This window comes from Psammomys obesus, unplaced genomic scaffold (assembly GCF_907164565.1).
Source record: "Psammomys obesus unplaced genomic scaffold, mPsaObe1.curated_primary_1811, whole genome shotgun sequence".
In the NCBI taxonomy this organism is placed as follows: Eukaryota; Metazoa; Chordata; class Mammalia; order Rodentia; family Muridae; genus Psammomys; species Psammomys obesus.
In genome coordinates, this window is record NW_026596415.1 from 1139222 (window position 1) to 1156640 (window position 17419).

Here is a 17419-nt window from a genome sequence, read left to right on the forward strand (position 1 = left end):
CTCAGCCTCCTCAGTGCACTACAGGCCGAGACTTGTTTTACATGGGTATTGGGGATTAAACTCAGCCCGTGTTAAATACTTGATTAACTGAGCCATCTCTTCTGGAGGAGTTACTGATTTCAAAAGAACAAAACTGAATTGTCATGTAATTTCTGTAAGCCTGTAAAAACCAAGCATGCCAGAACACATGCTATCTACACCGCATATCTTGGAGATACCATGTATGCTCTGCACTGAGACATTTAAGAGGACTGGTGATTAAGATATAGCAGAGAAGATTTTTAAAGTGAAATTACTTACTCTGGCTCGCTCCAGGCTTTTTATCTGCTCATGGAATGCTGCTGGACTCTTTAGAGCTGTGAGGAAGAAAACACATAGTTTCCACAGCATAAACAGGAGCTCTCATCTTAGCCTACCACTCTGCTAATCCTATCAGTGCACATCTGTGCTGGCATTTATTTACCAGTTTCTTTATGAGACCTCTTCATTTGAAACCTTCAGGGTTACCCAATTATGTACTTCACAAATAAAACAAGTAGACATTTCAAAAGAGCTGCTATATAAACGGCTGTGTAAATGCCATATCAGACCACTCCATGGTCCAAGGACTTTCATAGGTCTTTGTTTTTAGTGCCAAACAGCTGCTAGACAAAGCCTACGTGGCCTTGGACACACACTCTCATGTCTCACAGATCTGAGGTACCATTTATTCAGAAACCACAAGTGGCTTGGCACTGTGGTGTAGCGCAGTAGAAATGTTGTTAGTCTCCCTAATAAGCCAACTTGCAGAGTAGAAATGAACTCCGGTACAGATGTTCAGATGTGTGAGTCCCTGAGATCACAGAGCTAAATGTTGGTTAAAGTGGGATTTAAATCTAGTATTCTAAATTTGTTCTTTGTACCACACCACAGTGCAAGACATAAAAGATGATCCTTTAATTAGTTATCAGTATTCTATTTTAGAATGTTTACATTTCAGTCTGTCATCTTTGGAAACTCTTGACTTGTATATATTTACCATTGCCTTGTAACAACAGGCAGGTAAGAACTATGGACTTAGGTCAGTAGATGGCACACAGGACCAGCTATCCATAGCAACCAGGGCTCATTTAACAGCAGTACCTTCAGCACCGTTATCTGCTACTGCCTGGCTAACTGGCTGGGGGAGGGCTGGCAATGGAGAATCTGGCAGATTACCAAAGTGGCTTTGGGCTACCACATCTGGATTTAAGATATTTAGATGACTGACAGTAAGTAGTCTATAGAAGTTTCACTAAAGGGGAGAGGGAATCTGTGGAGTAAAAATTCTTTATCTTTATTAACTGATAAATGAGTCCTGGGCTAGCAATGAGTTAGAGAACTGGGAAACAAGTTTGTTTTATAATTTCTAGTGTTTTAAAGTAGAAAAATTAACTCTTAGAAAAGTTAACTTTTAAACAATACACAGGTAAATAATAATAAATAATCCAGAAATGTAATTCTATGGTTTTCCCATTTTCCCTTCTAGAACTTCCAAAGCTGATGGTTAAAGGTAAAGGAAACAGTTTAGATAAATATTCTAAAATCATCTGTTATGAATCTCTTGAAGGAAACAACTATATTTAGACCAGAAATATTGCGTTAACTGTAAAAAGCATTCTGTCAATTTCAAACCTGAGATACGTGTAGACCATAGCCTAGTGCCAAGGAATTGAATTAAGTTTAAGTAAAACAGGTCCTAACTTAATTGTATCACATTACTCATAGAGCTTTAATCGCAGATGTGCCAGCAGTTATTAATCCAACCATTTTAAAGCTCAAACAAACATTAAAGTTCACAGTAAGAACTTCATAGTATTTTAAAGGCATTCTTCATTAGTATAAAATTCAAGCCCATTTTTAATGCTGCATCTGTTTTAAAATGTATTCTAGGGGTTCTGCTGAGTGGGCATTGCTGACACCTGGCTTTCCTGAAGAGCCCACCCGTTCTGCCCCAGCACGCTACAGAGAAGTGACTTGGTCTTACGTGGCATGATGCCCTGGTCCACTAGTTGTTCTCTTGTCCTCCTTTGTTGCAGCCTCAGCTGGAGCACTGAAGAAAGGAAAGAGTTTGAGTTTATTAGCAACTGTACAGCCTAGTGCCCACAGTTCCAGCAGAGACACTGTTAGCCTTTATTAAACATCTACGTCAAAATCCAATAGGAAGGAAATCAGCAGTGAAGATCAGTGTAGTGTCCATATCTGTAATCCCAAGGGTTGAGGTAGGAGGGTCAGCAGGCCTTGGGCCAACCAGGTTGCATGTGAGTTCTAGGACATTTTGAACTACAGGATGAGACCATATCTTAAGGAGGGAGTTGAGAAGACATTACTTGCCACTAAGTTGTTAAAAAAATTATGTATGTATATGAAAATATATAATTATATATATTATATATACACTGTAATCTGCTTGTTGGTAAATTCTGAATTTACTCAGCAATTCTTTTGTTTAGTTAATATCCTAATTTATGAAGAATGCTAGGCATTTCCTATTTAAAAACGTCACAGAGTACTCAAGCAAACAAAGATAGTTTATACATTATGACTTGTTCAAAGGAAATCTCATCCACAGCAACAATAGGAGACTCCTTGACATTTTTCTATGTTAATAGTAACAATTTACTTTGAGAAAAGACAGGCTTGTTTGAAAGGACTTCTCTATCAGGAAATAATTTAAAAGAAACAGCTTTGGTGATACCTGAGTACATACAAATTAGGCCAGGGAGAAACTTCAAGTTAAAAATGTAACAGTCTTTGCATTAACACACACCGAATCTCATCCTATGAGGTCTAAGAAAGCTATAATCAACTGGTATCACTGTTTAATACATAGCAAATTGTGAACATTGGTAATTGTGAACATACTAATTTAGGAAGTGTGGAATCTGGCTTGTCAAATAAAATTAATCTACCCCACCCACTGATTTTTCAAGGAGATTCTTTTTTACAGCATCTATAAACATTCAATTTAGAAAACCAGCCTATCTTAAAAATAACATATCATGGGCTGAGAGATAGCTCAGACATTAAGAGCACTAGCTACTCTTCCAGGTCATAAGTTCAATTCCCAGCAACCACATGGTGGCTCACAACCATCTATAATGAGATCTGGTGCCCTCTTCTGGCATGCACGTGTACAAGCAGACAGAACATTGTACACATAATAAATAAACTTAAAAAAAATCACACACATCAAATACAACTGAAAACTTTTTCCTAGTTAATTTAAGATGCTTTGATTTTATTTTAAAATTATGGCTAATATGACTAAGGGTCTGCATAAGTCAGCAACACTCTAAACAAAATTACCTATGCAAGTGTCTTAATGGCAGGGAGAGAAGACAATTTTACAGCATGGAGATAGTGGCTGAACACAAGGCTTGGAATGTAGCAATGTGGTGTCTCCCATTTTCAGGAGACCCCTGTGTGCCTCAGGGACCAGAGTCCTGACAGTTGTAGGCCCTGCAAAGACTGCAAAGCTGAGTTCTGCCTTATGCTGCACTGAGGCCTGAACTATTTTATTTGTCCAACAGTTCTTACGAACACCTTCTTATCAACACTAGATAGGAACACTGAACATAGAAATGTGACTTAGGGTTTTGTTTTTGGACCACAGAGTTTCACTGATACTGCATTTAGAATCAAAATGGTTGATATAAAACTGTTACAGAGAGTGGAAGCCAAGTTAAAGCAGCTTAAACAGCAAGCATGCATCCTTCTGACACTAGGGATTGCTGAGGAATGCAGAGGCTAATGCTGGGTGGTCACAGCAAGGAGAACCCCAAGGAAAGAAATGAGTGGACACAGGGGCAGGGTGCCACTCGAATTAGGGTCTATGTTGGGGCGAGGCTCCAGCAGCAGTGTCTTTCCCTTCCTCACAGGGATTCTCAAATAAAGGTCACAGAAACATCAACAGCTCCCTTAAAAGAACAAACCCCAGGGAGGCAGGGAGGCAGAGGCAGGCAGATCTGTGAGCTCGAGGCCAGCCTGGTCAACAGAGTGAGTCCCAGGACAGCCAAGGCTACAGAGAAATCCAGTCTTTTAAAGCCCAAAAGAAAAACAAACAAACAAAAACAAAACCCAACCCAAACCAAAAGACCATCAAAACAACAAACAACCCAAACGAACAGAGAAACAAACAAACAAAAGACCCCAAATCAATCCCCACAATATGGTATGTAGCTATGAGACATGATTTGAACACAGTGTATTTTCTGCAATAATGACATCGGTGAATGATGAGGACACCAGCAGCTACTCCATCTGCAAGCCAATACCATGACAATAGCTTGTGCATCTCAGAGGCTCTTCTGATTGGACACTGGCTGTTTTAGGGGTCCACAAGTACAGAAGTAAAATCCTGAGTCATTCAAGACTGAAACTCACTCATGTTGACATGTGCAATGCACCTACTGTGAGGTTAGCTCATAGAATGGATGAATGCTACTCCTGGGTTTCTCATGCCAACAATCCTGACTGCAAATGCACGTGCTTTCCTTATATCCCAGTCTGTCAATCTGAGGACAGTAACTGTGTGTCCAACAATTCCACTCAAATCTGATCCTATATACTCAGATGAAGGTAAGCCTCCCCCTAATTTCAAATACTAGACACTAACCTGGGCTATTCATACTATAACATCCTCCTCATACTTGAGAACTTGCCTGATTGTTCCACAAAAAGCAGGAAGGCACTTTACTTATATTGCTGCTTTAGTATGAAGGGCACAACTCAGAAACAGACCAATGGAAGAGATGCATTGGGGGTGGGGAGCAAAGACCATGATGGAGACTTCTAGAAAGAGTTTTTTTTTTTTTCCTGTTTGTTTTTGTTCAGAAACATTACTTCCAGAACCCAATCCCAAGCTCTGAGAGTGAAACAAACATATTTCCAACATCTGGCCCAAAGAATCTTGCCATTGCTTGCACTGTTCTTCCCTGGGTATGTTCCAGGGCTTCCATCCTTTCTCTGACTTTATCTATGCCTTCCTAGAATTAAAGGTACCCAGAAGCCATCTAGGGCCCTCAGCTACCTATCATGTAGCAGATCCCAATTGTTCTCATCACTGGCAACACTGAGCAGCCTGTGCAGAAACTGAGGGCTAGGATCAAAAGAAGATGTTTACAGAAGATGCTTGCTCAGCCCCGCTCCCGAACTCCTATCACCTAGGAAACCATTTTAGGAGCTGTGTGCAAGAACTAGAGGCAGAGAGCAGGTACACATTTCTCATACAAACAAAAACCATACACAAATCACTGTCACCACACTGGCACAGCCTTGGTTCTTTGCTTTGCACACTGTTGTCTTGTCATGCTCTACACAGCAATAGTACTACGTTTAGCAGCTGCAGCTTATATCTGCTGGGGTGCCACCCAGCTCTCAACAGCCACTGTTGATCACTTACTTCTTTCCAATGTTTGTAATAATGATATTTTGGTGGGGTTTTGTGCATAAAATTTACCTCCCATTTCTTACATTTAAATTTCTAGACAGGAGGGTGCCTTGATGGGTTCTGCACCCAGCATGACTGCTAAGTAATAAAAGTAGTCTGTGTATATACCATCATATTTTGAAGTTACAAGTTAGACCACAGAAGACTTCCTATTCCCTTCATCAAGGTTAACAATGTACTTGTTGACTCTAAGATGGTATGTCTCATATCTCTCAGGGCTGGCGTTCATGGTCTTTCCTATTCATTTCTACAAGGAGGAAGATTTTGACATTTTAATTTAAATCTTTTTGTTAAAAAACACGAAAACCAAATTGTGTCAATACAAGTGTTTTGAACTTTTGCTCTATTTTAATAAAATGAAACATCTTATTTTAATTGCTACTATGAAATCATCTAATGATTAACCTTGTGTCTTGAAAACATGACAAATGCTTTGGTATTAAAAGTGTCTTCTTTTAGTTACTTAAAATTAATATCTAACATAAAAGATCTTAACATGTAATAACTTATACAATACTTATATAAAATTTCAGCCTTTCAAATTAAAATGATCAGGATTGAAATGTTCCCTTTAAAGGTGTCTTAACAGTGTAATTAATAAAAGTTAAAAAAAAACTGTCTTAATAACAATGAACAGTTAGCATGACCTGAGCAAGTCAAAACAAAGCACAGCTTTGGCTTCGGGACTATGTAAGGGACACCTGAGGACTGTATATTAGAAAAACAAGGCACAAATGACACTTTCTGGGAAACAGGATGGGACTTAGCCAAAGGCTTGGAGACTCTGACTAGTTAGAATTCAGTGCTGGGTGAGAAAAGGGCAGGTGGAGCAGGGGAAGAGTGATGAGCAGCTGCCTACAAGTTAGAGAGAGAAGCCAATATTGTTATTTGACTATAGGACAAGGGTAAGTTTTATTTCATGAGAAGTGAAAACCAACCCAAAAACCAGCCCTAAAAACCAACCCAAACCTGAGCAGTCTAGTAAAGGCTGGTTAAGCTGGGGCAAAGGCAGAGACGGAAATGAAGTGAACACCCTGGAATTGATGATACACTGATGGAAGAAACTGCAGGACAGTGAACAGATCTTGGCTTCAGCTTTTTTTCCAAACAGATGTTGGAGTAATTAGGAGAGCAAAGTGGTTGGGACTCTGGCAAAAAAGTATCCCATATTGTTTGAGCAGGATGAAGTGAGGGGCCTGATTCTATAAAACAAAATGGCCCACAAAAACATTATCTTCTAGGGTTGGGCATGGAGGGTCAAGTTGGCCTGTGTCTAATCTTTGTCTATCAAGTAGTTCAGTGGTCAAATGGGATTTGTTACAAGCAAATCACCTCATAAAAAATTTATTTTGAAAAGTCAAAGTGATGAATTATTCTACTTTCCTTCAAAACAAATGTTTAAAATGGTGATGACCGTTAATATTTTTACTTCCACTATACTTCAATCATGAAATTGTAAAGCTAGAAAAAAAAAATCCCTCACAGATTTCCACATTTATTTTTTATTTCAAATCTTAGTGTGGGTAGGTATACATGTGTGCAGGTGCCTGTGGAGGCCAGAAGTGTTGGTTCTCTGGAGCTAGTTACAGGCCACTGTGAGCCGACCACTCTGGGTGCTGCGAACTGGATTCAGGTCCTCTGATGCACAGTATGGAATGTTAACCCCGAGCATCTTTCCAGATTTCTTCGCTGGGAAGATTATTTTTTTAGTCATAGGGGAAGAAGTTACTTCAGAGGTTTCCTTTTGAGCCCAGGCTCCAGAGAAAGACCCCCGCCTATGATGCTGGTACCTTGATGTAAGAATCACATTTTTACATAAAAGTTTCCTATTATTTGCTGAAATAAAAGTGAACATGCACAGGTAGTAAGAAGCAATGTGGAAGCCATTCCGTTCTACTCAGACTTCTATCATCTGTCACCTCAATGAGAACTCCATGGCTTCAGAAAATGTCTTGTGAACATCCTATTAATAGTACATATAAACTATGCAAAGGAAACACACAGGGAAGGGCTATATTCATCATGTAGGTTGTGAGTTGGCTTTTAAAAAATGAAATCTAGTTTCTTTTCTTCTTAAAAACTTAGTACTTATATAGCAAGAGCTTTATTCAGTTTGGGAGCATATTTGATGATACAGTTGTAGATTAAATTTCTCATAGTGAAAAAAAAAAGAAAAAAGAAAAAAAAATTTCTCATAGTGGATTTAACATCCTGACAGAATCATTTGCCACCCAAAAGTGGTACCAAAACATAATGTAAGGAAGCATGAGATACTGTTTCTACCTGTTCCATGTATATAAGCATATTTTAAAATAAATTTAGAAACAAAAATTGCCTTAATCTATCTGACCACACTGGTGACCTCATGCCAAATAATATAAATATTCATTGAGTGATGAGACGTAAGGGCTACAGAGAACAGGCATCCTAGGACAGCAAGGCTGGGCTGTGATGTGGTGAAGAAGCTCAGGGAATCCTGGGGAATCATTCCAATGTCCAGGGCAGGAACTCTGACAGGCCTAATTTTCTTTAATGCCTTAAGAGTTGTTTTGAGATGATTTCAGGCCTGGGTTTTAGGCCTGAGTATTTGGTAGACCAGTTTTAGATGTGAGTTGCTCAGGCTGGATCTTAGGAAGCTCCTATTTGATATGGAAGCAGAAATGTCAGATGGCAATTGGCTTTGTGTGTCTGTTGTATCTGAAGCCACAGGATTTTGCTGAGGCAGAGACATAAACAGAAGGCAAAGGAGTTCAGGGCTCAGCTGTCAAGAAATCCAACATTAAAAGTGCACTTGTGGGTCCAACTCAGAAAGAAGAGAGGAATGGTGAAGTGAGAATGTCAGGTGCTTCTGCTGCTTCACATACACAGGAGTTGTGATGTGGAAGATAGGCTGGAGGAGGGGAAGCAGGAAGGAGCAGGAATGTGTCCTACATGCTGTGGGTGGGGCTGACACCCAAGGACAGCCTTTGTGAGGATACTTTATTATAGGAAGGCCGGTCTGCAGGAGGCTCATAGTTTTGTTTTGAGACAGCCAGGGAGTTCTAGAGCGATGGCTTATATTTTCTCAGAGAACTAGGAAGAAAGGCCCAGTTGAAAGTGAGGATGAAGGGAAGGTTAGCTGGGAGGTTAGTAAAGGAAGCATGAAGTACTTACTCATAGCACAATTGGAAAACTTGAAAGGGAAACAATGTCATGTATTACTCCAGATAATAAGACAGCAGCTGTGGTTAGAAGTCATTCACTGGCTCTGAACTACGCCATTTCTATTAGCAAAAAAGACCACAGGACACAAATCTGAACATTTATCTTTCAAAATCTCTGTATATGGCATCTTTGTTAAGAACAGCACATCCTTGCAATTCTATTAAGCAAAATGCAAAGAGCTCAGATATGCAAACACAAATGTGTGCACACATGTTCGCAGCAACTATACCCGTGACAGCTTAAGTGTTACTCACAGGCGTCTGGAAATACTGAAAATGAAGTACTATTCTGCCACAGAAAAGAATATGTATTGATACAGACCAAATGTAGGTTAGGGGCTGGAGAGAGAGCTCAGCAGTTAAAAGTACTTGCTGCTCTCCCAGAGGCCCCAGGTTAGTTCCGTATCCACGTTGTGTGGTGCAGTTCAGTCACCTGTAACTCCAGCTCCTGAGGATCTGCCTCTCTTCTGGACTCTCAGTACCTGCGCTCTCTCTTTCATTTTATTTCCCTCCCTCCTTCCTTTCCCCTCTCCCCTAAAATACAGACACAAAAAACAGCTCTCAAAAATTTCTAAATGTGGAAAACATTTATGTGAAAGAAGTCAGACATGGAGTGTGCCATATCATTTCAGTTATAAGAAACATCCAGAATAAGTGAATCTGGCAAGTGTGTGCAGACTACTGGCTGCTAGGCACCATGGAGAGGGGACATGGGAGCAACTGCTGATGGTGTGATGATGCTCTTGGTTATGAGATTATGAGGTGATGAAATTTCCTTGAGCCCACATTGTGGTAATCATTGTATAACATGGTGAATGTGCAAAACACTATTGAATTGCTTTCTTTAAAACCATTAATTTAACATTAGGTGAATTTCACCTTAAAAGTGAAATTTATTTATTTATTTCATTTCCACTATTTATTTATTTACAATAAAGAACTACATAGGATACACTAAAAAAGTAACTTCTCAGGATTCACATCTTCAGTTTCGTACCCCCTTCTGGCTTGTCCCTTTCCCACCAACACAATTCCATGAACCACTAATCTGTAACCACTGATTTGTGACTAAAATTTTATATTTATATTTCCTGCCATACTGACTTCTGTTTATTTCTCCAGAATTACACCTTTTCTTTGTGTTTCTAGCATCTTCTACAATGTTTACTTAAAAACAGCATTTTTCCTCACTTCACATGGATTAGTTAGAATAAGTAACTAGCTTCAGTTTCCTAAGAATACTATGCCACATTTGTATGGGTCAGTGATTATCCTGGGTCAAACAGTTTCACCTTACTGTGTGAATATGGGAGTTCTTTTCCCCAAAAATTAATAGTTTTTTTTCTTTTATTAATTGACTGTGTATGTGGGGGGGGGGAGGCATAAGTGTGAAGGCCAGAGGACTGACTTAGTGTACAGGCGATTCAGCTGGCCTGCCATCAGGGTCCTAGTAAATGCTTACATCATCACCCGCAGGCACTGCAGCCAGGTGCACCAGGTGTGTGCGAGGATATAAGGATATACTCGCCCTCAGCCCTCCACCCCCCCAATCTGTTCCAGTCTCTCTGTCTCTCTCCCTCTTTCCTGGGCCCTCTCCCTTCTCCTCAATAATCCTCCTCTATACCAAATAATTCCTCAGGAGTGTACACGTTGGCATGGGCTCGCCATGGTGCTACCTCACCAGTGCTGCCTCTTCATGATAGATCGTCACACGAGCAGAAATCAATTCCCCCCTACCATGAGGGTCCCTTACTCAGGGAGCCATCCTGTCAGCCCTTGTACTTATTTTTGAATGGATACTGGTGATAGAACTAGAAACAAAATATAATCATGTTGTTGTGAAGGATAAAGGGGACGAAAAAGGACAGGCTATGAGCAAAGGCATGACGCCTACAGAAGCATGGGGGATCCAGTTTGCTTTTATTCCTACTCACACTGAATGTGAAATCCATTGTGAACCTACAAATCCTCAGATGCTAAAGGAGCCTGCAAATGTCACACGTATTTTTGGTGTCTAATTTACTCATAACAAAATAAGGTTCTTTAAGTAATTTTAAAAATGTTAGGCAAAGAGATGAAAACAAAACAAAATAAAACAAAACAAAAAACAAAATAAAACCTTGTGGCGGCATCCCCTGGACACTGTGCTGTTTGTACTGACTGAAAGCATCTCCATCTCAACTTGCTGTCTGGAACAAAGGCAATTGCACAGGGTGCCCACAGATGCAGGGCTCAGCCATGACCAGAAACAAACAGCATCAGCACCAGAATGTTTTGGCTCTTTTCTGATTAAAATAGGAGCAACAGCAGCAGAGTAACTAAAATGCTGTGTGGATTAGCTTCCAAAGAAAGTTGCCTGTGTGTGGCATCCAACATTAGGCCTCCCATGCAGCCCTGCAGTGAGCACCCTCTGCTGCTTCCTCACAAGCCTGGGAAGGCCTGCTGCCCAGCAGCACCTTCTAACAGCACTTAAAGGGCTCAACTGAAGCCAGGCTGAAACGCTGCTTCCCCGCACCCCTTTCCAGTACCAGGGCAGGAAAACAATGTTTTCACTACTCAGCCCTGGAAATTTACAGGAGCTTCGAGAACTCTCGGTTTGGCTGTTGCTTCTGTTGCCATGGAAATCGACTGCTAAAAATGGGGCATGTTTCTTTAAACTGAGCATACCTTCACACAGATTCTTCATCACTTTTTGCAGAAGTTGGAGGGAAGGAATGTCTGCTTGTTTTGGTATGATAGGCAATGTGATTGATATTCAATCTATACGGTTCCAAGGGAACAGAATGCTTATTTTTCTCGCTTTGTGGGTAATGAAAATTCAAATCCCTGTGCTATGTTAGAAGCACAGTGGAGGTCTCTAGTTAAACCTTCACTCACTTCTTAATCCTTCTGCAATGCCTAAGTGTGCAGTTCTGAAATTTTTAGCATCAAAGGTGGGTACTCTGAACAACAACCAACTAGAAAGCAGGAATACTGTTTCTATTCACTCCTCCAGAAAAGCCAGTGGAAGCAGCTCCTGGAACTGACCCAGGATCCCTACCTGGGCTTTTCTCATGTGGTGGGGTCAGGAATGTGGCGAGGCCTTCACTTAGTAGGATTACCATCCTTATAAGAAAGATACCACAGAGCTGGCAGAGAGCCCTCTGTCTCATATTATGTAAACATGTAAATGCATACACTTACATATGCGTGGACTCATGCATCTACCCATGTTCGTATGTGTGCGATGCATATCAACGCATAAAGACAATGAATAATGTTGTGATTTGTGCTATCTTAACAGCACTGTGACTCCTCATGACCATCCAGATGACACATTAAGTAGTATGTGGCCTGAAGGGTCACCCCCTGTACTTTACACAAAAGTTTGTTACATTCCTGGCATCATGATCTCATGGCATGCACAAGGAAAGACTGCTGACTGGTGTTTAGATTACTAGATGGACTAGTGACTAGCTGTACTCTTTCCATTAACATAAATAAGAAAAAGTACAATTTGAGCCAGTGAACAAAAATGCTAGAACTTACCATGTTCATAGATCCCTAGATACTAAATGAATTTATATAAATTAACAGGAAAGTTCATCATTCAGAAATGGCACATGCTAGGAAAGTGCCTGCCTCTGTGTTCTCCTGCTTTAGCAGCTTGGAAACTAGTCTGGTTTTAATCCAAGCTAAAAAGAACAGGAGGGATCCCAGTGCTGGGCTGCCTCTTAACAACTTCTTGAGCAGCAGGCCCTGCTGAGAACTTGCCTGTCATCACCTGCCTCTTTTCCCAGCAGCACCATGAAGTGGGCTCCAATATTTATTTTTTTACAGAAATTAAGTACTTATCCATTATATGTAAACTAGTGACAAACAGAAGCAGAGTTAAAGTCAGAAATTAAGCCAGGGCAACCCAGGAAGTCCATACACATAGCCCTGCTGACTCACCTCAGGAGATGGGACTTGCTCTGAACTTTGGGACTTTTAATGAGGGAGAAGCTCAGGCCCTGGGGTTTGAAATACAGAGAACAAAGGCAGCTCCTTCCCTCTGAGACCTTGGATTCCAGAAGGAGTTTTTAGAGGAACAATGTTGACACACAGGACAACAACAATCCCAGGAAATGTGAGGAGGACAGGGCACAGGCAGGTCCTTGTAGCAGTGCCTGGCATCTGGAATCAAACTGGGTGCAAGGGAAGGGAAGCTGTGCTCTCAGGGACCACCACAGACCTTCTGAGAGAACAGTGCTAGGGGACTGGGTTTTATTCCCCCATATAGCAGTGTGCACAGCTCAGCAAGGCTGAGCTTCATCTGATGGCTCTTGCCATCTGATGGCAGGGATGCAGGACTGTTGGGAGGGAAGGGAGGTCTGCTCAGCATGAGTCCACCTTAGCACATTCCTTGAAAGGCTGGGCCACAGTGCTGCAGTGCTCTGGGGAGAGAACGTAATTCTGAAGAAGGACGGACAGACTAGATAGAGGTGGTTAGGGAAGGAACCCAGGATCACTCTCATGGCAACCCTTGCCATAAGCCACTTGCTGCATAGAGGTGATGTGTACTGAGATGGGAAATCTGGAGGTGTATGTGTGGTATAAGAAATAAGATGCCTAGGGGACATCTGGAGGTATGCATCTGAAGAGAAGCTGGGTTCCCAGGCTGAACTACCAAAGCATATGTAATTTTCTTATGGTGTCATTTTGTTTTGTGTGTGTGTACGAGCTTACAGGTATTTGGATGTTTATGTTATCATCTTAGTTTCCCAACTTTTAGGCTATAGATGCTTTTAGAATGCATTGGCTTATGGAGGTTTATAACAGCTACCAGAGTCCTATGTAGAATGCACTCCCCTTTCTGCTAAACAACATGATTTTCAATAAAAATTAAACTGTTATAATTTCATCTTAAAAGTAGCTATACCCATTTAAAAAGAATGAGGCATGTCTGGAAAAAAGTTTTTCTTCATTCATGTGTTGTCACTTAAATATGAAACCATATTTTTTCAAATGTTCTTTATTAAACATTAATTTAGTGGTAATTCACATGTATACCATGATGGCCTAATTGTGATGGCAGAACAGATGTTTAACATAGTGGTCTCTGGTGAAATGCCAATGACTCCAGTATGTTATTGGAAGTATGCAGGAGATAACCAATTATTTCCAGCTTTTAAAATGAGTGGCTTTTTTTTTTTTTTCCTTTTGAGGCAGAGCTTCACTAAGACCAGGCTGTGGATCCTCCTGCTTGGGCTGCCTGAGTGCCAGGATTCTGGTAGGGCACCATGCCTGGTGTGAATGACTTTCTTTAGGAAAGGGTACAGGAGCTACATGTTAAGAGATTTTAGCCTGGAAAGCTGAAGAACAGAAGACCCAAGACATATTGTCCAGGCAAAGTTTACTGTGACTATGGAACTGTGCCAAATTTTTACTTAATTAAAAAAAATTCTTTTTAAGAAAGTAGTGTTACCATGTGGTCTAAGTAAAGTAGACTAAAGTAGTGTTACCAGGTGGGTCTTAAAACCCTGGGCTCATATGATCCTTCTGCTTCAACTTTGGAGCCACTGCATTGAGTGATAGATAAACACAGGCATAATTTCACATTTGTTCATTTCTGCCACATGAAAGCTGTGCTTTGTCAAAGTTACTTATTTTGCTTATTCTCTGCTTATTGTCTATCTCTGGGTTGGATTCCCTAGAATATCTCAGACAAATGTTCTTTCTTTCCTTAAACAGATCAATGACAGACATGTTCTAGCACAGTGTCTCCTGTTCTTCAGGCAAACTCACACTTCACCTAGCCGTTCCCTCAGATCTGAAACTGCTCCTCACCCCAAAACCAAAGTTCAGTCCAGTGAAAGGTTTGAGATGCGCAGTCGCTGTCAGAGGACAGCTACTATAAGGATACCCCAACTCCTGGCTGGGCCTGGAATGTGAGATGCAGAGGTCATGAAGGCACTTTCAGCTACAGTACACAAGCCCAGCCAAATACACAATCTAGCGTTCTTTATCTCATACTTTATTTTCAACAGCAGAGAGTTCATCTTAACTTTCACTTTTTTCTTTTTACTTTGCTTTTGATAAATATGGTCTATAAATAGCTAGTAGCACTGATGCTATGACTCATTCATTTTCAATGACAAGTTATCAAAAGGTTTATCTGGATTAAAGAACCCCAATTCACTGATTATTCCTGAAAATTCATATGAACCTGCTATAGACCTGTAAGTTAAATTTAAGCTTCTATGTGCTGAACATAATTAGAAAATCTCCAGAGCCCCTGTAGATGAGTCAGGAGGTGAGGTTCACAATGTTGCACCCACAAACTGAGCTGCCATAAGGAATGTTCTATTTGCTCACTAAAAGCAGAAAGAAGTCAAATTCTCCAACCACGCACACTGACTAGGAATCACCAAAGTGTGTGCACAATGATAAGCATTAGCAGAGTGTATGGTGATGTCTTCTGTTGTTCAATCCAATCCCTGGTATATACAGCAACTACTAAATGGAGCACTTTTTCCTTGGGTTAAAGTTGTGATTCCCTGGTAGGCCACTTATTAAGCATTTGTAAGATACTGGAGGAGGAGGGAAAGCTTTAGCTTTTACATATTGCAAATTTTCTTGCAAAAATTATACAAAGTTGTGTATGTGTGTGCATGCATGTTGTTTTTTGTGTATGTGTGTGATGGTATGAGTATAGGGGTCAGAAAACAGCTTGTGGTAGTCAGTTCTCTACTTCTACCATGTAGGTTCCAGGTGGTCACGCTCAACGGCAAGCACCTTTACCCACTGGCCATCTCGCTTTCTCCATATAAACAAACAAACAAACAAACAAACCAACAAATCTGAGCCCTATATTAATTTCAGCCAATCAGCACTGTCAACAATTATTGGCATGGAAAAGATGTCAATATAAGCAAGCAAGACAGTTGTCACTTGAGGTAGAGAAAAGTCCAACCCTTAAAACAGACACAAATCAGCAACACCAGAGTGACCAGGCTGGGGTCTATGTGACTAGATTCCTGTGATGAACTAGTCACGGCCTAGAAACTTAAGATTTTTATGATTCAGGTGTTTAAAAATTCTACAGGGATGTCTTCAAAGAAACAAATCCAACTTTCTTAATGAGTAGAAAAAACCCAACAGAACTGATGTGAGATAAAATAAATACCTTTAATAAGTGCCTCTTACCACACGAGGATAAACTTTTAGGCATTACTAATAAATTACTTATGTATTTACCTCTTTTGCCAAAATAGCACAGGATCTACTTAGTCTTGAAGGCATTCTCAATAATTAGTCAATCTAAGACAGCTGAGTGACTGTCTCTCTCATGAAGTAATGCAACTGATATAAAGAGGACACTGCTCAGGAGGTGCTGGGCCCGAGGTTATAGTTGGCCAATACATTTCACTCACCATATGCATCTACAGTTGGAATTGGGGCACACTGAATTTCAGGGTTCAGTTCTTCATAGGAAGAACCTATTTTCATATAACTCAAATAAAAGAGGTTCCTAAAAATTTTTTTCTGTTCTGATTAAGTCCAGATCTAAGGCACACTAGACAACATTTTTTGTTTTGTTTTGTTTTGATGGTTTTTGAGACAGGGTTTCTCTGTGTAGTCCTGGCTGTCCTGGACTCGATTTGTAGACCAGGCTGGCCTTGAACAGAGATCCACCTGCCTCTGCCTCCCAAGTGCTGGCATGCGCCACCACACCTGGCCGACAATTCTTGATTTAATATCTGGCTATATAATTTTATTCTCATTTAGGGACATATATAATACATTAAATATGTTAAATAAAAATGCCAAACCCAGTTGCATGAAAATCTGGTGAGATGTGAATTTCATTATCAATCATTTTTGCAGTGTCCTGAAACTTGAGGCTTTCTCCTCTACTTCTGTATGAATTTGCATTTATGAATATACAGGCTACTTCTTTATGAGAAAAACATATGTTGGCTCTTAAACTTTAATTTCTGCATAGAAGCAAATAGTAACAAAGGGTTTACAAGTAGGTAAGGGGGTGGATACTGTTTCTCTTCACTGTGCAGATGAGGAAATAAAAGTGCAGAGCAGTGAATACATCCAGGCTCACAAAAGTAATGCTGCACCTGGGCTTGAACCTGAAGACCTGTCTCTCCACAGCCCATCTTTGCTCTTTCAATACTGCACTGTTTACTGCATTGCATAACCCTCAGGACTGTCAGGGAGATTCTAATTATGTAATCAATCAGCTCACGACCCTTCTACCATGTATACATGTATGCAAGTATATATGTATGTATGGTGATGGGAATCGAACCTGGGAATCTTATGTGCTAGTCATATACTCCATACTTCTACTCTTTTTCTTCATATTTTTGATCCTTATTTCCTAACTCCTTTAAATCACATTCTGCTGCTCTGATATGTATTTTTTAAAATTTTTTCCTATTTCATTTAACTTGCCTGATTTTACAAGCACACAAAGCTGTTTTAAATATACAGCATTAGCAGGAACCTGCACTTAAATGTCTTGACTTAAATGATGTAAAGGGAATTCTTAAACTGTTTATCAATGAATGTTAAAACCTCTAAGCCCTCCTAACCCCTTCTATGAGTCTTCATGTGTCCTAAAAACTCACCTGATAGTGATTTTTCTAACACTCTACTGTAACAAACACTGTGCATAGGCAGAGCATACCCACTGTTCAGTTCTCAGCAGCAGTCACTTATGTCTCACTGTGTGTTATCTGTTGTGACCTAGGTGTTTTTTTCTACCCAT

General features: G+C 40.4%; 1 protein-coding gene across 6 annotated transcripts in view; it reads right to left on the reverse strand.

Annotated features, from left to right (window-relative positions):
- The window catches only part of Mrtfb (myocardin related transcription factor B), a 165245-nt gene that overhangs the window by 36676 nt on the left and 111150 nt on the right, over positions 1 to 17419 (reverse strand). For all 6 annotated transcript variants that reach the window (XM_055597741.1, XM_055597742.1, XM_055597740.1 and 3 more), the window contains 2 exons: positions 2006 to 2071; positions 301 to 356 (listed from right to left, as the gene is read on the reverse strand). In XM_055597741.1, coding sequence (XP_055453716.1) covers positions 301 to 356; positions 2006 to 2071 — 122 coding nt within the window. The remainder of the gene's footprint in view (positions 1 to 300; positions 357 to 2005; positions 2072 to 17419) is intronic.